Here is a 21,957-nt window from a genome sequence, read left to right as displayed (position 1 = left end):
AAGACAATTATCACATATACTCACTCATAGGTGGTTTTTAAACATAAAGCAAAGAAAACCAGCCTACAAACCACAATTCCAGAGAATTTAGACAACAATGAGGACACTAAGAGAGACATACGTAGATCTAATCTACAAGGGAAGTAGAAAAAGACAAGATCTCCTGAGTAAATTGGGTGCTTGGGGACCTTGGGGGAGGTTGAAACGGGGAGGGGAGAGGCAGGGAGGGTAACAGAGAAAAATGTAGAGCTCAATAAAAATAATTAAAAAAAAAAAAAACTCCAAGCCTGGTCTACAAGAGCTAGTTCCAGGACAGGCTCCAAAGCTACAGAGAAACCCTGTCTCGAAAAAAAAAAACCAAAAAAACAACAACAAAAAAAAAACTCCAAATCTTAGCTGAACACTTCGGAGTCATGTAATAGTGGTTCTAATCCCAAAACTGTATTAACTCCACTTTGTTGAATCAGTCTGTGTTCTTCTCATTTCTTGTGTAGCCTAAGATATAAGTCTGCTTAGACAAAGGTCCCGAAAACTTTTAAAGCTGTTCCTATTCAGACTATCCTAAAGAACAAATGAATTAAGCATGAGTCCTCCATTTAAAGGCCTGCTGAGAACACACCTTCCTGCTAGGGATAACAGTGGCCTCCTCCAGTGCTGCGGCTGAGGCTTGTGATGGCCCAGTGGCTCTCATCTAAGGGAACTAAATGATCATCACAGTGGACAGTTTGCTTTGAACAAAACAGTTCTTGCCAGCTTTCAGACAAGGCCCTGTGTGTCTGCTAGCCTTTTTTCTTGCCCCATCTGGCACAGAAAGTCACTCTCTTGCCACCACTTATGTACCTCTGATGCTGAGTTCATAAAGGGAAGTGGCTGAGGCAATGGCTGTTTCATGGCTCACCTGTTTGGTGGGGAGTCTTAATTTATCTCCTTTTCTCTTAGCCCTGGTGCCTGCTCATTACCCATGTTACAAAGGTTATGAAGTCTGATTCCAGACAGTGGCTACAGAAAATGTTGACAGTTGACTCTGCAGATTGACATTCCACTCATTTCTAATGTGTCTTTTCTGTGAAAAGAGAGGAAGTGCTCCGTAGATAGCTTTAATCTCTCAGACCCCTGTGGGTCTTCAGGAAGAACACTTCTATTGTTCCTCTCCATGGAACCATTAAGTGAAAGTCTGCCTACCCTCACTATCCTATGAAGACAAACTTCTGAGTATTGAATTTTCAATTGCAGCGAAAGAAGCAAAGATAGATTTTATATGTTGACGGAGGCCTGATATTCATAGCTTTTATAAAAAATGAGGCCTAGAAAGGCAAGCAAGGTATCCAAAATCTCCTCAATGATTATGTCTAACATAGACCTTTTCTCCCCAAATTGGATATAATATAGAGGTTCCACACTGGCAGTGACTTGCTTTAGTTAATGTGACTAGATATCCCTGATTGCCTGGGTAATTCCATAAGCTTAGGAGGCTCTGATCTTTGAGATGCCCAACAGAGGTCCCAGAGGGGAAATATGACTTGTGGTTTCTTGATACATGCTAAAGTAACCAGAGTGATACACAACACTTAAGTCTTTCAAGAGAGAACTGTAGCTCCCTTTTGGGGTAATGACTCAGTGCATCTAAATCATACCATATACTAGGTAGCACAGTGCTGGAACACAGTGGGCACTTACCTTTTCCTCACATGGCTGTCATTCACATGCAGATAGACCCTCATCAGGACAGTTCAGCTTATAGTATTTCACCTTTACAGTAATGCAAAAGCATTGTGCATAGATTAAAGTGTACCTAAGATTTAGAACTGGTCTTTCACTGACTAATGTCATGTAACAGATTCCTCCTATAATGCTGGATAGCAACAGAGAGCTGCAGTACTCAGTTAGCCCTGTTCTACTAGAGGAAACAGCGAGAGCTCTATATTAAGACATATTCCTCTATGCTAAGTTATATTGCTCAGCTGTAATTTCTGGGTCCAATGTGTTAAATCATTTTCTGATTTGCAACATTTTTGATTTAAAAAAGCATAATCAAGACAAAACCTCACTGGGAGTCAATAAACATCTGTTTTTGAAGATAGTTATTATTTTTTCATCACTTGTACTTCCAGGGTGATTTCTGACCTCTCAAAAAAGGCTTGGTTTCCATAATAGTTCATAGGATTTAATTTCTTCCCTTCCTTCTTTTTCTTATTCTTTCCAGAAGGGTTAAATACTTTCAGGACTAGGAAAGATGCCATTAACTCATGCTCAGTAATATGTTTCTGGTTCCTGGATTAATGGTCCAGTTTCTGAAAAACTATCTGATTCCTATACCAACAGTATGTCTCTGACCTTTGTCAAAGAGACATAGGGCAAGGTCACAGGCTATACAGGCTATACAAGAGCCGTAACTCAAAAGCATATGTACTTTATGTGTAGAAGATCAGTCACTGGATGCTGTGTTCTTCATGTGTAGACAGCATAAATGTCATCTGCCTTACAGAGCAGTCTTTTTTGTCAGGTCTTCCCTTCAACTTAGACTTGGGAAATTTCATTCTATCTCACTTTTTTCTTTCCTTTGTTTTGAAACAGTGTTTTGCTTTTAGCCCTGTCTGGCCTTAAACTGCCTATGCAAACCAATTGGGCATCAAACTCACAGACATTCACCTGCCTCTGTGCTTCTGAACCCCAAATGCTGCAATTGAGGGCATATTCTACTAAATTCAAATATATCAAATCATCTTAATGAATGAGTCTTAATGAATCACAGACTCTTCATTAGGGTCCTCTGTTATAGCCTCATATTTTCAAATATTTCATCTTTGATTAGCTCATCTTTGAATGCTTCCAGAAATTTGAGATAATTCTCTTCCAAAGTATCTTTGTCATATTTGGAAATTCTCACAGACTTGTTTGCCTTGAGCTTCATCGTTCTGATTGTGCGTTATCCTGAATGAGGTTACACAGACTCGGAAAGCTGAGCATGGATGTACTCACTTATAAGCCTAGGACCAAACTAGACAATCTGAATGTGGGTAACAGTTGTATGGCTAGAGTAGACTGTGGGGCCACTGACAGTGCCACCAGTATATCTCCCTGCAACTTGTACTGACTTTTTGCAAACCATTCTCTTTGGATGAATACCTCGCTCAGTCTGGATATAGTGGGGAGGGCCTTGGTCCTTCCTTGGAGTAATGTGCCTTGCCCTCTCTGGGGAGTGGATGAGGGGTGGGGTGGGATGGGGGAGTATAAGGAGTGGGAAGAGACAAGGAAGTGAGAAACTGGGATTGGTAAGTATAATTTAAAAAGATAGTTTGTGATTTTATTTTTAAAAAAATAAAATAAAAAATGAAAATAGAAAATAAAAAGGAAACTGAAAAAATTAGATATGTACATGAAAATCCATAGCTAAATATTGTACTTGTCCTTATGTCTTAGCTTCTGGATGAAGCACAGGTTCAAAGAAGCACAGCTTATGTGGTGGCAGTTTTTACCATCAATATGGTTATAGCAAAGAACTAAAACAAAGGAGAGGTTTAAAAATATAATCAAGGTCAGCAGCTATCAATCTCCATATCCACTATGCAGAGGATGAATGGATTTTCAAATGTTTATGACAAATTTATATTGCTGATATGTCCCAGGATACACAAAAAAACTCATTAAATTTCTGGCCCACAGTTGTGCTAGTGTCCTGGACCTGACTCCAGTGCAGAAAAATGACCCAATAGAAACTTATTTTTGAGTGAGAAAGTTCAGGATACTTGAAAGTCTGCGAAAGTAACAGTATCTTCATAAACTTTTATTTAATTCAGAAGGAAAAAAATTAAAATAGTGGCTATGTTGCAACCAGTACATGGATTTAGAACTTTTAAGTTTCTAGAATTTGCCAAGAACTACCAATGGAGATGTGTTAACAACCATTGGTGCTCATTATTCCGAACCAAAGATAATGATGAATGAAACTAGCTTTCAAGTCAGTAATTGAAACATGAGAGCAGTGGTGTGGCCCAAGGAAAGTAGGAGGGAAATAAAGTCAACAGCAAATGTCTATGAAGTAAGAAAAATAAAGGCAGAACAAGTAAAGGAATTAATTTAAAAGCAGGTTCAATGGATGGGAAATGCCCACTCTTGTAATTGAATAATAATGGAGAAAGTGCTAATATAGAAAACAAGTTCTGAGATGGAGGATGTCTCTCTCTACACACACACACACACACACACACACACACACACACACCACAGACGTATGCACAAATAAGATTAATTAATAGTTGGCATTTATTAGTCAGTCATGTACTTCATCATGTAGCACTAAGTGGACTAACTTGTTTATCTTGGCAGTGAGTTTTGGGAATGAGTACTGTTAGGATTGTATTTTTCAAATGAAAATCCTGGGCCCAGAGTTTTCTTGATCAAGGCTTCATAACCATGAAGTGCTGGAAAGGGACCTCATTCTTCCCTGTAAAGTCTGTGCTGATTTGTGAAAGTGAAGTTGTATTTGCCTAAAAGAATGTTTGCATCCTCTCGGTCCTTATCAAGAAAGCTGGTCCATTTTCTCAATGGACAGTATTCAGCAGAGAATTTCACTACTGGTCACAGTATAGAGTACATAATGGCTGAGAACTCAATCTTACTGCAATGTGACACCTATAGCACACCATCTCCATCCTAGGCTTGGTGAATCTTGCAAAAAAAGAGCGTTGAAGGAGAAAAAGCCAAAGGTTGGAAAGGAATTCTCCAAAATTGTCTTCTAGACATGACATGGTCATTGTATATGAACTCACACAGCAGTGATTGCTTGGTTAAGACCTGCACATGATCAAGCCAGCCAATATTCCTGTTAGGGACAAGGGAGGAGATCACAAGGGCTACTCCTCCCTGAGAGCTATTGGTAGATAATGACTGCCGTGAGATGGTCAGCTCTAAGTATCCAGTGAAGGGGTGGGTCTTAATGGATAAGCCAAGAGTGAAAGAACTAATTTTCTTCACATTCTCTAAACTTACTGTTTTGTTCTAAATGGTTCCTTAAGAGAAGGTACTGAACCATCTCAGTTAAAAGCTCCCTCTGGAGATGTTTCTCTTGTCAGGAGACACCTGATAAGTGATAGGCTAACAGTTGCTGTGACAGGGTATGAACCCAATAAGCAGAAAACAGATATGGGATGTAAGAGAGGGATCAGATCTCACTCCCTCACTGTGGGTTCTAGTACAAGCAGGTGGGCACACTGGTAGAAAAGTAGGAGAAACTGAGACAGAAAAAGTTTTCTTAGGAAGACAATAGTTATGTTAGTTGTCTAGATTTCCACTCACAGGTGTTTAGTAGTGTAAGTGTGAGTAACATACTACCCAGTGCAGAGTAAAATGCTCATACTTTATGTATTTTGTTATCCCTGAAGTAATGGTATATACCTAATGAACAGAGACACAGTGCCTCAGAGGGACAGGTGAAGGAGACTTGGGGAAAGGTAGTCAATCAAATGCTTGTCTTGAGAGCCTGATTTGGATTACTAGGATGAATAATGCATGTAATAAACCGGGTATGGTGTCACATACTTATAATCCCAGCACTAGGAAGACAGAAATAGGAATATCCCTGTGGCAACCATCTATGATCTATGTATGCACAAGCACACAATCACACACACACACACACACACACAAATTGTGACAACTGAGAAAATCTCTATGTTTTGCCAATAGTACCTAGTCATTCCCAAATTGGAATCTTAAAACATTGGGGTGACCCTGTTGCCCACCAAATGCTGACTACTGTGACTTCAGGGCAGATGAAATGACAAACTCAAAACACTGAACTCAGAGAGTAGAAAGCAGATTATGTCCTTTGATAAACCCAGTTACGTGAAACACAGTGTTGCTTGCAATGGGTACATCCCCACTGTACTCCAGAGTGATTCTGTCCATGCCCTTTAGCCCAGCTGGCTACCCCAGGGCCAGATTCCCTTTTCCTTTTTTTTTTTTTTTCTGATTGAAGTATGAGAAGTAAGCCAAGCGTTCCCAAAGACAGACTTGGGAAACACTCCAGGCTTTTTAGCCCTTATTCCATGTCACCAGTTGGATTCTGGAAGAAGGCCTGCCTGGGTGTCAAAATGTACTTCTTTGATGAAAAACAAAAGGCAGTGCCTCAAAGCCAATTTATTCTGTTTCCCTCATTTCCCTCAGAGTTTTCAGGGACAGTGTTATCAGAAAAGTTCTCCACTTTTTAACAGTGATTTTATGGAAGGTCAGAAGAGTTTTATTCTGCCACTTACTGGCTGTGCAGATTGGGTCTGTAATATTTTAAAACACATTGTCCTCCATGATAGAGGGAGATGTGAACACCTTGCGTGCCCTTTCCTCACAATTATTTCAAGAAGAATTTGCCAACCCCAATTATGACACATGTGTTATGAGAATTTATTATTTTTAAAGATGGACACCTTCACAATCTGTTATGTTAAATATCCTTTTGTATGCAGTATTTCCTTGACTAAAAATTCATTTGAGATATTTTCATTGGGTTTAACCACTCACCAAGGTTGAATTCAAGAACCCCAGCAGATTTTAAATCTGTTCACTACTGGATAAATAATGTGTTTGAAGAGAAAATAGCAAGCAATGATTAACATCTTATTCTCAGGCATAATAGCCCTGCCGAAACTCTCCTTTTTCATCCCCTATTATTATTAACACAGTGTTATTACTTAATGTACATTGTGTTCCAGAGGGTACTCATTACATTTACATTACATATACATAATACATAAGCCCTACCCTTAAAAACCAGCCATTATAACCAAGGACAGGAAATCACAGTAGCCAACAGATATTGCAAGTGACATACATTCTGTGCTTGTTCATTGTAATCAGGCCTTTTATTCCACTTGTCACCTACTGAAATATCCCTTCTTGATGCAGAATTAATTATCAGTGACTGTGTGTGTGTGTGTGTGTGTGTGTGTGTGTACGCACACTGTTTCTGGCACTCTGCTCAGTACTTCCCTACATATCATTTTAGTTGTAGATCTCATGGAACAAACTGGTGCCTTTGTGTATCTCAGATGTAGTGCCTGAGAGTCACTGATCCAGAAATATGTTTTCAAGCTCTGAGGTCAGGGCTCATTTCATTATTCCATGTGCTACCACATAAAGATTGCTTTGAATATTCCAGAGAATTTAAAAATACAAACTATATAGCAACTTGACAATATTTGTGAGAAAATAAAACAGCAGCAAAACCCAACCATCTACCGTTTATAAAGCTACATCATTAATTTGTTCTTTCTTTCCCAAGTTGGAAGTTAGGACTGATCTGTCAATTCGGTTACCCAGTTGTGCCCTTCAAGCATGGTTGAATGGAAGAAGAATCACTTAGTAAGTTTTAAAAGCTCAAAACAGTACACCTCAAGGTGGTTCTGGGAGCTACCTCTGTTTGCTCTTCCCTCTGAACCACACCAAGTTGCAATACTAGACACTACTTCTAGATACTCAAATTCAGTTTTTTGTTTTTTTTTTTTTTTTTCCTTTGGCTCATGTGGTTCCAGGGCAGAGCTGGCTAGTGCTGGGTTTTGGTTTCAACTAATTTTCAACTTTACCTATAGAAGAATCTCCAAACTTTATTTCCCATGTGCTCCAGGCCATCAGTGACACTGTTCAAATGCATACACTGGGTAAGTCTAAGTAGCAAAAGTCACCATGACATACTGGCTAGGTAGTGAAGAAAAGACTTTAGAACCATTTATAATTTGGATTTGGTTGCCTTCTTGATGCTTTGGTTTTTATAATTTCCTTAATAGAATTTTACTAGCTACTTTATAATCCTATATTTTGAAGTCATGACTGTATTTAGAAAAAAAATAGTGACTATTAGTAATATTTGTTGTTACCTTGAGGACGGTGATCTTTTATGCCAAAATACAAGCTCTGTTGAGTTTCACATTTACTGATTTGACTTCCCATCTCCAATCTCATGCTCCATCCCAAGAATTGGAATTGTACTAATAACTTATTTATTGCGTTTACTTCTCAGTGCTCCTTTGAACATGTTATTTGAATCAGTTTCCTCAAGAATTAAGAGCTTCACAGTATTACACACATGACTTTTCCAACCCAGCTCCAATAATTCTTTGTAATTCTGTAATTTCCTTGGCATATGCTTCAGGATTATCAGGTAGAAGGGAAGATAATATGTGTAAATTGCTTCATAATAGCATAGCATACATGGCATTCTACAAATGTGACCTTACTGTTCACGTAAATACCTTCTTGTTGTTAGTTGGTTTCCTGAGATCTAGGAATACTCTACCTTTACTAATCTTCCTTGTCATACAAGATTGGGCAGCACAGTGAATTATTAGATAGATAATCACTTGAAGAATTAAGTGAACTCTTTTTACATCTTTAGTTATTTGTCTGCTAGTGTCTGTGTGAACAGGTACACCCTTGTCATTGTACAGATATGGAAGTCAGAGGACAAACTTGGAATTGAATTGGTTCTCTCCTTTTAATTATGTAAGTCTAGAGAATGAATTTAGGTCTTCAGCCTTGGCAGCAAGCACCTTTATCCATAAGGCCATCTCATGGCCCAAAGAACTAGGTCATTAGGAATTCAATTTCATTTCGAGTGAAGTGAAGGAACAATGGAATTATTTTATTCTATGTATTATGTCTATTCTTTTCCCCCCTTTTATTGTGCTAGGGATGGGATTGAGAACTTACATTTTAGCTAAGTGCTCTAGCCCTGAGCTATACCCCTAGCTATGTTTTATTATTGTGTTCTCTAATGATGATATTATTTACCTGTCTGCACTCTCATGGATGGTAAATTCTCCACCTAGGCAGCTAGCTATCCTCAATTTCTGGTTTCTTTGACAACCATCATATAAATGGTAAGGACCTTTTATGGAGGGTGAGTGTCAATATTGTATCAGTAGCCTGGAACACGATTTCAATGTCAGGATTAAACTAATTGAAATTATAATAAGTTTTGTTGGTAAATGTTAGTTGGGTATCTTATATAAGCAGAGTGAAGATATCTTCTTTCCATGAGTGACCAGTGAAGAGGATCATTTCCACAGTTAGCCAGAAGAAATTCAGCCTGTCAATCTTTTTACCACATGAGAGAGGTTTGTTTTCCATATCTTTAGGAAGAAAACAATATTAAAATAACCATAAATTAACCAAGTTGCTCTTTGGGTTCTTATCCCTTAAACCTCTCTTGTGTCTAGAGTTCACCTACCTGGCTGCCCTTTAGATAGGATTCTTGTGAAGAGAGCTGAGGGACAACAAAGGAGGAGTCCAGAGAGAGTCTGAGCCAGCCTTCTCTGATGAAGCTCAGGACAGAAAAAGGTGCTTTCTTATGAACCTACCTGGTGATTAAATCCAGAATGGCAAGCAGCAATGTGTAGTCTTGTGCTGTGATTTTGATGTTTACTTCCCCTCCTCTTCCTATCTGAGGCTAGGCTGGTGTGGTGTCATCTAACACACATCAGTCCTTAGCTTCTTTTTGACTTGATTTCTCCTCTCATAAAGAGTTAGTTTTCTCATTAATTCAATCACTTCTTTCTGCCATAAGGTCTTAATATCAAACCATGGGAACGACTGATCTTTTTTCTGCCTCCATACAAAACATAGTGTGCTCTTGTTAAGAATGTGTTTGATAGGGTACATCGATGGTATCAGGAACACAGGCCTTATTTTCCTTTTTCATTACATTTAATACAGGTTAATTATCTTCATTTATTTTAAGAGTTAAATATAATTTTAAAAGTTTGTGTATACATGTGTACCATAATCACACACATATTAATAAACGAACTATTTGTTCAGTAGGCAACTATCTCTTAGAAAATTAAATATGAGTACAAGATAAAGTTCACATTTGGGCAGGCAATTTGATCAGTGTGTTTTCTCTGTTGGCTACACTCTTTTCACCTGATCACATGTCTGGTCTTTCCTTGCAGGCTCATGATTAAAGTCAGCTCTGCTGTAGACTGGTCAAAGTCTGTGTGCCTATCTTTGAACTAGAACCATCTCTTAGAACTTCTATATCACTCCAGGCAAGACGACACCCCCAGTGTTAAAGGCCTTACAAAATACTTGTAGGTCTCCTGAAACTATCAGTTTTCCCTTAAAGTAGAAGCTCAGAGCCTCAGACTTAAAAGTCACTTGATTATTAGTTCAAAACATGAGTGTATCTAGTTTGACAATTCATAACTCATGGTAGGAAAGTTACTCAGTAAATGGTGGATTTATTTCTTTGGACATTATTTTGTTTTTGAGGCAAGATCTCTTGTAGCCCAGGTTGGCCTCAAGCTCATTGTATAACTGAGGATTTCCTCGAACTCTTGGTCTTCTGACTCCAATTCTCCAATACTGGGATTTTAGGAATGCTTCTGGTGTAGGAGGCATGGTGCTGGGTGAACATCAAGCCTAGAGTTTCCTACATGAACATCAAGCCTAGAGTTTCCTACATCCTACTTTGCTAACTGAACTGAGTCCTTGTTGTTTTAACCAGCACTGTTTGTGTAGTTGCATTGTTTTTTTTTTAATTTTTACTTTAATATTTTTCCATTCAAAAATTTACACTTCCTCCCCTCCTCCCACTCGCCTTCTGCTCCTCCACTCCTCCCTCCTCCCTCCCCCTCCCTCCTTAATAGAGGGCAAGGAACCCTGCCCCGTGGGAAGTCCAAGCCCTTCCCCCTACATCCAGGCCTAGGAAGCTTTTCATCCAAATAGACTAGGGTCCGAAAAAGCCAGTACGTGCAGTAGAAAGAAGTCCCATGCCTTTATCAATGGCCCCCATTGTCAGCCACATTCAGAGAGTCCAGTTTGATCACATGCTCATTCAGTCCCGATCCAGCTGGATTTGATGAGTTCCTGTTTGAACAGGCACACTGTCTCAGTGGGTGGACAAACCCCTTGCAGTCCAGACTTTCTTGCTCATATTCTCCCTCCTTCTGCTCTTCACCTGGAGCTTGAGAGCTCAGTCCGTTGCTCTGATGAGGGTCTCTGTCTCTATCTCCATCCGTCGCCAGACTTTGAGATACCATATTACACCTGTCAGAATGGCTAAAATCAAAAAACACCAATGATAGCCTATACTGGAGAGGATGTGGAGTAACGGGAACACTCATCCATTGCTGGTGGGAATGCAATCTTGTGCAACCACTTTGGAAATCAGTGTGGCAGTTTCTCAGGAAATTGGGACTCAATCTACCTCAGGATCCAGCAATACCACTCTTGGGAATAAACCCAAGAGGCCCAATCATACTACAAAAGCATTTGTTCAACTATGTTCATAGCAGCATTATTTGTAATATCCAGAACCTGGAAACAACCTAGATGCCCCTCAATGGAAGAATGGATATAGAAAGTGTGGAATATATATATATATATATATATATATATATATATATATATATACATACATACACGCGCGCACACACACACACATTAGAGTACTACTCAAGTGGTAAAAAAAATAATGACATTTTGAATTTTGCATGCAAATGGATGGAAATAAAAAACACTATCCTGAGTGAGATAACTCAAACCCAAATATGGTATGTACTCATTCATTAGTGGACTCTAGCCATAAACAAAGGACATTAAACTTAAACTTGTAGTTTCATTGTTTCACTTTGAAACTATTTGCAGAGTGTTCACCCTGTTTTAAGAATACACATATAAATGGATACTGGCAGTGTACTAAGAACTGCAACTTCTAAAAAAAAAACAACATGATGCAGGAGCTAATGGGATTTTTTTCCTCAGTGCAATGAAAAATCTATTAGTTGAGAAGGCAGCAATATTTTAAGAAATTAAATGGCTGCAACAGTCCAATTCACAAATCAGAACTCCAGGTGCTGAGCTGAGCAGAGCTGCATTTTAGAATGTGAAGTACTAAAGAGTGTGCAAGCAGTCAGTGAATGCCCCAGTGGCCAGTCCCCCCTCAAACTCCCCAGATCTAAACAGAAGATGCTTCTGACACTGTGATGAAAGGAATGAACTCCTCACAGACAGGAGGGGTGGCGGGTCTCTCCCATGTAGGTAGGTCTGGGATCCTGTTCCTCTGTGCTTCCTGGGCCTCTCTCCTTCCAGGCTGACTTGTATTCACAGGAGGTGGTTTCCTAGTTAGTAGGCTTCTTTGACTTTTTAAGTGGAATCCAGAAAGTCTGATGTTAGGCTTCGATCACACATTAAATAAGTTTCCTATGATGCTTTATTACCTATAAAGACCAGCTCTGAGGTTCTGCAAAGTTTCTTTCAAGCAGGCTGATATTGGGACTTTCAATTCAATTCAACTTTGCAGTTGATGTTGGTTTTTAAGAACCTCATCAAAACTTCGGCTACTTAACAGGATTTCTAAATTTCAAATGTCACAGAGATGTGGAAGCAACTCCTAAGCTTGTCTCAACACAAAGATTTTCTCACCCTAAAAAACGTGGAACTACTGAGTACCAACCTCAGCTCTCTCCCAGGGCTCAAAGCAGGACTTCTACAGCAGGGGAAAACTGACTGGGGAAAGGGATCTGATGGGTTAGAATAATCTGACTGACTCAAGCATGTTCCTCCTGCAAGTTTCCTTATTTCTTGGGTGAAGAAGAAGAAAAGGGCCATTCTCCACAAAGGTTTCAGTTTATACAGGCATACAAACAAGTTAGCAATTCCATATTATCAAACATGCATTTTGTCAAATCACAAATCCAGTGGATCTGAGATGTCTTGTGTCTCAGATGGGGTGTCTCTCTCTTTTTTTTTTTTTTTTTTTTTTTTTTTTTTTTACGTTGGGAGGATGCTTTATTATAAGCAATAAACAAAGAATCAGGGTAGCGCATGCCGGTATACCCAGCACCTAGGAGGTGGAAGCAGAAGGATCCTGAGTTTGAGGCCATCCTGGGCTACATAGAAGTCCTATGCCAGTCTACCTTATAAGATTCTGTCTCAAAAGGAAAAAAGGCCTTCTAAGAAATACATGTCAATTATTTTAATCATATTGCAGACAGATTCTATTTTCATGTGCATCACACAGTTGTTATAGAAAAGTCACAGGAGGCCCCAGAAGGGGCATGCGTGAGAAGGCCGGGCACTGGCTTCTACAGAATGAAGAGCAGTGGGGTGAACAGCGCCTCTAACCTCTGTGCCAATCACATCGTCATTTTTACACCCTCATGCGTGTGTGATGGCCAACCTCACCAGAACATATTCTTTTTTTTTTAATTTATTTATTTATTAAGGATTTCTGCCTCCTCCCCGCCACTGCCTCCCATTTCCCTCCCCCTCCCCCGATCAAGTCCCCCTCCCTCATCTGCTCGGAGAGCAATCAGGGTTCCCTGCCCTATGGGAAGCCCAAGGACCACCCACCTCTATCCAGGTCTAGGAAGGTGAGCATCCAAACTGCCTAGGCTCCCCCAAAGCCAGTACGTGCAGTAGGATCAAAAACCCACTGCGATTATTCTTGAGTTCTCAGTATTCCTCATTGTCCGCTATGTTCAGCTAGTAGATGGGTTGTCTCTTTAAAGTTCCCTGGCAGATATTGGGAGGATTAATTAACAATGGGACTTTAAATCAATCAATGCAGAATTCTAAGAGGTTTTCATGCACTAACTACATTTCTTAAGTGTAACTAGAAGTTTATGATTAACAGCAACACTGTTGTGTTCCCAGAGCAATTCAGTGTTCTTACCTGGTGTCTTGGGAGTAATGCAAGGTGCTTGATTTGCATCACTGTCTAACTGCCTGAATTATAAAGGAGTCTCTTTGGAGACTTTGCTTTTGACTCCAGGAGGGTGTCCAAATGAGAATTTTTCTCTCTGAGGCTGGTTTTAACAACTTAGGCCCTCTTCCTGTATAAACATTTAGTTTCTGAGCTACGATATTATGTTAATTGAAACCAATCTGAAGGGTAAATACAGAATATTAGCAGTTTGTTAGAACAGAAGACCAGTAGATGACACCTTCCTGAGTCTGCTGCTAGAGTAGACATTCTGTCCCTCTATTCAATGCCTCCTGTTTGGGGCTCCTTTCTTCTCAATGAGTCCTGTCAGGGCTGAACAAGGTAATCCAACAGGAGGAAAAGGGTCCCATGAGCAGGCAAAAGAGTCAGAGACACCCCCACCCCCACTGTTAGGAGTCCAATAAAAACCCCAAGCTAAACAACAACAGCATGTATTCAGAGGGCCTAGTACAGACCCACACAGGCTCTTTGGTTACTTCAGTCTCTGCTGTGAGCCCCTATGAGCCTTACTAGTTGACTCTATAGGTTGTGTTTTCTTGGTGTCCTTGACTCTTCTGTCTTCTACAATCCTTCCTCCCACTCCTCTGCTGGTTGGGGGTCATGTTTCTGTGCTCTGGCTGATATTTGTCTGTAGGTGTCTATATCTGCTCCCATCAGGCACTGGAGGAAGCCACTCTGGTCGTGATTCACCTAGGCACTGATCTATGATATAACAGAATATTGTTAGGAGTAATTTCATTGACTTTTTTTTCCTTTTTCTTTTCTTTCTCTTTTTTCTTTTTTTTTTCTTTTTGTCAGTTATGTTTGATACTACCCTAGGTCTCTCAACCATCTATATTCTTGAGTTGGCCGTCAGTGAGTGTAGAGCATCTGTTCTGTCTAGTGGCTTAGGCTTCAAGTTAGGCCAGTCATTGATTAGCCACTCGCACAAGCTCTGAACCACCCATTATCTCAGTGCATCCTGCAGGCAGGACAGGTTATGGGTATAAGTTTCTTTTTGGTCGGGTTGGTGTCCCAGTCCCACCAGTGGAGACATAGCCTGGCTACAGAAGATGGCCAGTACCAGGAGTCTACACTAGGCTCACCCACATAGGTCAGAAAATGTCTGCTACACTGGGTTTTCACATTCTCTCTGAAATATCCACCTATTCCAGTGTCTCTCACTGTACTGTTTCCCTCCTGTTCCCATCCCCACCACTCTCAAACCATCTATAAAATCTATATTTCTCCTTCCCAGAGATATCCATGTGCCCACCCCACACACCCCTCCTCTTTATCTAACCTCTCTGGGTCTGTGGATTGTATCATGGTTATGGTTATCTGTTACTCAACAGCTAATATTCAGTTATATGTGACTCCATATCATGTTTGTCTCTTTGGGGACTGGGTTGCCTTGCTTGGGATTTTTTGTTTGTTTGTTTCTAGTTTCATCTACTTGCCTGAAAATTTCATGATGTCATTTTTTTCCTAATAACTGAGTAATACTCCGTTGTGTAAATTTACCCCATTTTTAAATTTATTGTTTTTGGGGGGTCAGTGTGGTGTGAAAAGCTTACAGACTATAAATAAATAGTTATTTCCTATTAATAAGGGAGTAATTTTATTTTATAGATGAGAAAATTAAGAAACAGGGAGATTTAAAAACCAGCAATGACTAACTTTACAGCCTTGGTACCTAATTTCCCTTAAAAAATAAAGAAATAATAAAAAGGAAAATGGAGAGGTTTCCTGGGCCAACTAAAGTCTCAGCAGGTTAATGTATTTGCCACATAATCCTAATGGCTTTAGTTTGATCCCTGAGATCCACACTGTAGAATGAGAGAAAAGATTCCCACAAGTTATCCTCTCATTTCCACATGTATACTATGGTATTGATACATATATACACACACTAAATAAATTAATGTGATTGTAAAAGTGAATGTCTTCCTGGCTTGAGAGAATGGTTCTGTATATGAAGTACTTGGCTTTTAAGTAGAAGGATCTGATTTGATTTTCACAACTATTATAGAAACACTGGGCATGTTGATATATTGAAAAGAGAATTCTAGTCTGACCTTATAGGAACCCAGAAATGTAGGAGGATTGCAGAGAGAAGGAATAAGAAAGATCTTAATTGTGGCTTTGTGTACTGTGGTTAATTCAAACCAGATGAAAGGCTTCTAGGAGGGGTTTAATAAATTAACAAGCTCTCCTCTAATGCCTGACACTCAGTGAATGATAATACATTTTTTCCCGTTGTTATTACTGCAGTATTGTATGGACTACTGAGATTCATCATTTCCAGATAAGAAGTGGGCACCCTTTCCTGACCAAACCAGCCTCCTCACCAGCCTCTGTATTGTCTATCAAAGTTCAGACATATCTCGCACACCACTCCCGTACATTTCTTAGGTTGGAATTAGTCTCTTTTGGAGATCAGTCAGCAGTGTCCCCATGCTCACATCACTGTACTGGTCAAATTTTCTAGGTAGCTTTTACAGGGTTACTGAATGTTCAATATTCTCAAGAGTCACCTATAGAGCTTTGTGAAAACTCCCATTTAGTTCCCAATGGATAACATAATGTCAGAGCTTTAGCAAGTGGAGTTTTAAACTGCCAGTATCCTCCATCCTTCACTTGAGAAGGAACTTGTAAGCTTTGGTCATTTCTACTCCCTTATGCATGTACAGCATATTGTAATCTTGGGTGCAATTGCATTATTGCTAATGCTGCTTAGAATTGTTAACAGTCACCACAGGCCTACTATCCTGTCCCTTACAATGAGGCTAATTTCATCTTTATTATATTTTTAATTATATGGACCCTTTGGCATATGAGCTGCTGTGGGAATAACTCCAATGGGTGCTCTGTTTCTGTTGGATGTTTTGGGACGAGTGGTTTGCATAGGCTCCACTTCCTTCCTTTATCCAGGATGCTCTTTTTGCCATGGACTCCATGACTTAATGACCTTTGTTATATTGGAGCTTGTTGCTGGGTAGGAGGAAAACCAACCTTTGGGAATGTCCTAAGACACTGCCCAGAAAAGTCATATGGGTGACTCTTACACATAATCTCCTCCACCTAGTAATGCCATTGTATTTGGCACTCTACCCTAGAGGACTTGTATTTTCCAGTTATTGACATCTCTGCTTGAAGTGGAACGGGGTATTGAAGGTAGGGTTCAATCCCAGACACAAGCAAAACTAAGGTCTTGTACATTCATCACGTTTATCTTGAGCATTGACAATGTGGATGAAAAGTACATTTCCCAAGCCTCAAGGAGTTTCAGTCAAATGCAAGAGACAGGCATGGAAAATTAAAAGTAGTGCTTTACTGTGTTCTGCATGAGTGAATGAGATAGCTCAGTTCAGGAGTTACAGTCCATCCTGAGGCAGAGAGGAGGTGCCTCCTTATGTGGCAGTGGCTTTCAAGGGAGGAAAAGTACAAAGAAAGGGAGCATGAGGTGAGCAGTAGAAGTCATGCAGATCCTGGGATGAGCTGATGATAATACATGTATTTCCTTCCCATTCTTTACACTCTTTACCCCAAATGTTCCTTCATTTTCTATCCTTTTTGTAAATTCAAACTCATTCACATGCCTTTTTTACAATTAATTGAAGATTTGAACTTAATTGATTATGAATTAAGTTGGGGACTTGGGGTGGCATTCAGGACTGAGCTCCTGTGGAGATTAATTTATTCCTGTAGTTTCATAGTTTTGCAGTGCATCCAAGTGTCTCACATCTGTGTTAAAAATAAAACTCAGAGTCAGGGCAATCTAATTAGATGGCTTAACCCAACACTGTGGCTCTCAGTCTTCACCAAGCTCTGCTGCTTTGATGGTTACCAAAATAGATGGATAAGTTAATCAAAGGTCTGATTAAATAGCACAGCTATGCGGCATGAAGTTGTGATTTCCAGGCTTCAGTTCAGGCAGAATCTCTGGGAAAGAAAGAAATGGAGCTGAGTTCCAAAGGCTAGGGATTATGTGAGGAAGAGTTTTATAAAGCACTTTGTGGGGAATTGCTTGCTGAGGTCTTAAATCTTAAGGTGATGGCTACCTGGGAAGCTAACTCGCAGAGAAGGGTGGGGTAGGTTATGATGACCCAGACTCACATCCAAACGCAGAAAAAGAACTAGATCCTTTCTCAGGCAGATTCTTGGTTTGGCTGTGTGGTGGTGTGCATGTATATGCATGCATTTGGAAGCCAGAAGTTGATGTGAGGTGTCTTCCTCATTTGTTTTCCACCTTACTTTTTGAAGAATGCTCTATCTGAACTGGGAACTCACCAATTCACTTAGACTGGCTGGTCAGTGAGGTCTACCGATCCATTTATGTCTGTGCTTCCTTTTCAGCACTGAAATTACAGAAGTATGCCTTTTCTCTGGGTTATTAGGATCCAAATACAGGTCCTCCTGACTCCCCAGCAAGTACTTTACTCAGTGAGCTATCTTCCGAACCCCTCTTTCAGCAGGTTCTAACTATAGGTTTACATCATGCGTGCTATAGAGTGGGTTGGGAGTTGGATGGTTACTCTACTCCTTTATTGCCCTCCATTCATCTAACCTAACTTTGCATTTTGCCCCTATAATCTTTAAATTATTATGTTTTACTCTGACCAGGTTTTAATTTCTCTTCTTGCTCAACACTATGGCTATGCCTTGGTACTCCCCCCTCTTGCTTTCCACACACTTGGCCCTTTTTACTTACCTGGTTTCTGTAGTTGCTGCAGGTTATATAGTCACCTCTGAAGTTTTGCAACTAGGAACCTCAGATGTTTTTCTTAGTTTGGGTTACTTGTTTAGTATATATTTTCCTAGTTCCATACATTTTCCTTCAAATTTTGTCATTTTATTTTCTTTATATGTTCCACATTTTCGTTAACCATTTGTCAGCTGAAGGGCATTTAGGTTGTTTCAGTTCCTCAGCTATTGTGAATAGAGCAGCAGTAAGATTGGGCTCTCACTCTGTAGCTCAGACTAGCCTTGATCTATCACCAATCCTCAGGCCTTTGCCTCATAGGTTCTATGAATATAGGTGAGAGTCACCCACACCCAACTCCTACTTACTTCCTTAAAGGCCAGTGTCTTGTAAAGGCAGTTACTAGGATAAAAGAGGTGCGTGTTGTTTGGAATTCTGAGGTGGATGATTAGAAGGTGTATGTTAATCTGTTAAATTAAAATGTGGGCCTTGAGTTCCATGGAATTTCTCCACATACATGCCCCACGCCATTCTTCCCACAATGGTCTTCACATAGATATGGATTGTTTCCCCACTGAATGGACCTCAGCGTTTTGATAGCAAGTATTATGAAAGTGTGTGCATATAGCTGACACCACTTACTTTGGGGACAGTGGTTGTTCCTGTCATCTGAGCCCTGCATTCTTGAGGTTTTTCATCTAACTGTACCCTCCCTTACTATCAGATGACCAGCATTATACAGATGCTGACTGGGTCCTTATTTCTATGAGGATGAAGAGGAGGCCCAGGTACCAATTGAACCCATTATAACTTTAAAGTAGACATAGGTATAGGCATTAAAAATGCAACAAGGTATAGCAGTCTCTAATTGCACATAAGAATTAAGAAGATAATTCTACCTATGAACAACAAGGTATAGCAATCTCTAATGGCACATAAGAATTAAGAAGATAATTCTACCTATGAACAATGAGGTGCTAGTTTTGGGGGGGGCTTGGTTTTCTGTTGTTTTTGTTTTGCTTCTGCATATTTATTTTTCTTCAATGGACCCATGTAATTTCTCTAATAATAAAAAAGTCTATTTTCAAAATCTCAGCATAGAATTTAAATTTAAAAAGTACTTTACAGCTATTATTTTATCCCGTCTTGAGTCAAATACATTACCAGATAAACGATGTGGCAAAATGAAATAGACAAATCTTTAAAGAAAAGTCATTTATATATTTAAAAAGTTTGTAAATTTGCATTTTATTTCTGTCTCTGCATGGTTTATAATGTTTAAGCAAAGAATCCATGTGGTGATTTTTTTTTCCTTTTTCTTATTTTACCAATTCTTTCTCTCCCTCTCTTTTCTTCTCTTTCTCCCTCTCCCTCTCTCTTTTTCCCTCTATTCTGTCCTGTCCAGTCTGAAGTGTCCTGGATCCCCAACAAACATTACTCTGGGATTTATGGCCTGATGAAGCTGGTTCTGACCAAGACTCTACCTGCCAACCTGGAGAGAGTCATTGTCCTAGACACTGACATTACCTTTGCAACTGACATTGCAGAGCTATGGGCCGTGTTCCATAAGTTCAAAGGTAGGAGTTAAACAAGACAACCATGCTGATGTTTTTAAAGGTATTTTATTTATTAGTGTGTGTGTGTGTGTGTGTGTGTGTGTGTGTGTGTGTGTACACGTCCACAGTTACATATGCCATAGAGTTCATCTGGAGGTCAGTACAAATTTTGAGAGTCAGTTCTCTCCTTCCTCTCGTAATGGCAGGGTTTGAATTCAGGTGGCCAGACTTGCAAATCTAGCAGTTTAACTCGTGGAGCTATCTTCTGAGGCAGTGTTTGTTTGTTTGCTTGTTTGTTTTTAATATGGTCCTGGGGATTGAATTTCGGGCCTTATATGTAGCAGGGAAGCGTGCTACCACTGAACAATAGACTGGATATGAGCTTAACGATAACATCAATAAGAAATCACACACATAAAAGTCAACTCTACTCTAATTTCAAACTAGTTAAAGTAACACTGAATTTTGCATTTATTCGGGGATTGAAGAGATTGGATGAATTTTCATTGAAAATCCCAGTTTAGGAGATTTCGTAGTCAGCAAATAATTAGCTAGGGATATCTTTATGCACGTGATCAAACGTTGATATACCTTTTTGTATGTGTGTTTTTAATTTTTTTTCCTTTTATTGAAAAAATATTGTTAATTTTTAATTTTTTCTGATATAATATATTCAGATTACACTTTCCTCTATGTCTACTCCTACCAATTCCTTCCCACGTTTCATCCAGATTTATCCCCCTTTTCCATCTCTATTAGAAAGCAATCGGCTTCAAAGAGATAACAATATAATAAAATCTAATACAGTAAGATCAAACAAAAACTAACACATTTGAGTAGGACAATACAAACCTGCAGAAGGAAAAGGCTCAAAAAATGCAGAGACCCAATTGATAATACACTTAGGAATTCTATAAAAACAAAAAGCTAGAAGGCATGATAAATAAAATAAAAATATAAAAACAAGCAAAAAAAAAAACAGTTTTGATACAGCCTTATAAGAAAAGAAACATCCTTTGAGTTTGTTTTCTGTTGGCTATGTAGTACTTGGCACATGGCCTAGCTTTAAATGTAGTTTGCTTCCCCAGTGAGACTCCGTTAGATAAAACAAAACTTTGATTTTCAAGTGGTTATCAATTGGGATGGAGACTGGGTTAGGCCTGGGATGGGGCAGGTGTCCACTTCACCTTTCAGCTTGAAGACTCCATTGCAGACACTGCGGTCTGTGTGCATACTGCTTCATATGCGAATTCATCCAGTGGATTTAGAGAACCTTCTTTTTTCCTTGCTTTCCTCTTCCCCTCTTCTTTGGCTCTTACATTCTTTCCCCCACCTCTTCAACAGGATTCTCTGAGCCCTAAGGGGAAGGATTTGATAGTGATATTCCATTTAGGACTCTACTTTTTCCCCATCTGCTGCAGGAGGAAGTTTCTTTGATGATAGCTGAGCTCAGTGATCTGTGAGTATAGCAAAATGTCTTCAGGACTCATTTTGTTATTTTGTTCTTTTAGTATAACAATAATATTTGATTTTACCCTCAGTCGCTGTGCTTATCTAATGTTAGGTTCTTAGTCACCAAAACAGCATCCGATATGGATTCCATCTCGTGGAGTGAACCCAAGTCAAATAAGATACAGATTAGATTTATTCCCACAAGATTTGTTCTTTCAAGTCACTAACATTTGAAGGCAGGACACTAGGATTAAAGGGTTTGAAAGTGGATAGGTATTTACATTTCTCTTTGGGTAGTGTGCCTTCCTGCACCAAAGACACTAGCCCATTGGGGTGAAGGCTCTGTGTGGCACTTGCTCTGTTTCTCCATGTCCATGTTCAGTGAGTTCAGTAGGTTCTAGCTGTCAGTTTGAGAAGAATACCTATAGTCTTGACCACAGTCTGGGTTGTCTGGGGCTTCCCATGGGGCCCCTTTTGCTAACAGCACAGTTAGATTTAACCCATTTCTGGTGCTGGATGCTTCATTTGGTGAGAAAATATGGCCA

General features: G+C 39.6%; 1 protein-coding gene across 3 annotated transcripts in view; it reads left to right on the top strand.

Moving 5' to 3' along the window:
* The window catches only part of Large1 (LARGE xylosyl- and glucuronyltransferase 1), a 510,741-nt gene that overhangs the window by 288,130 nt on the left and 200,654 nt on the right, over window positions 1-21,957 (top strand). For all 3 annotated transcript variants that reach the window (XM_041663357.1, XM_041663358.1, XM_041663359.1), the window contains one exon: window positions 19,810-19,981. In XM_041663357.1, coding sequence (XP_041519291.1) covers window positions 19,810-19,981 — 172 coding nt within the window. The remainder of the gene's footprint in view (window positions 1-19,809; window positions 19,982-21,957) is intronic.

This window comes from Microtus oregoni, unplaced genomic scaffold (assembly GCF_018167655.1).
Source record: "Microtus oregoni isolate MIOR12 unplaced genomic scaffold, Mior012 000014F_ref0000157, whole genome shotgun sequence".
Classification (NCBI taxonomy): domain Eukaryota; kingdom Metazoa; phylum Chordata; class Mammalia; order Rodentia; family Cricetidae; genus Microtus; species Microtus oregoni.
The sequence above is the reverse complement of the archived record's forward strand: the minus strand, read 5'-3'. Positions and strand labels throughout refer to the sequence as shown.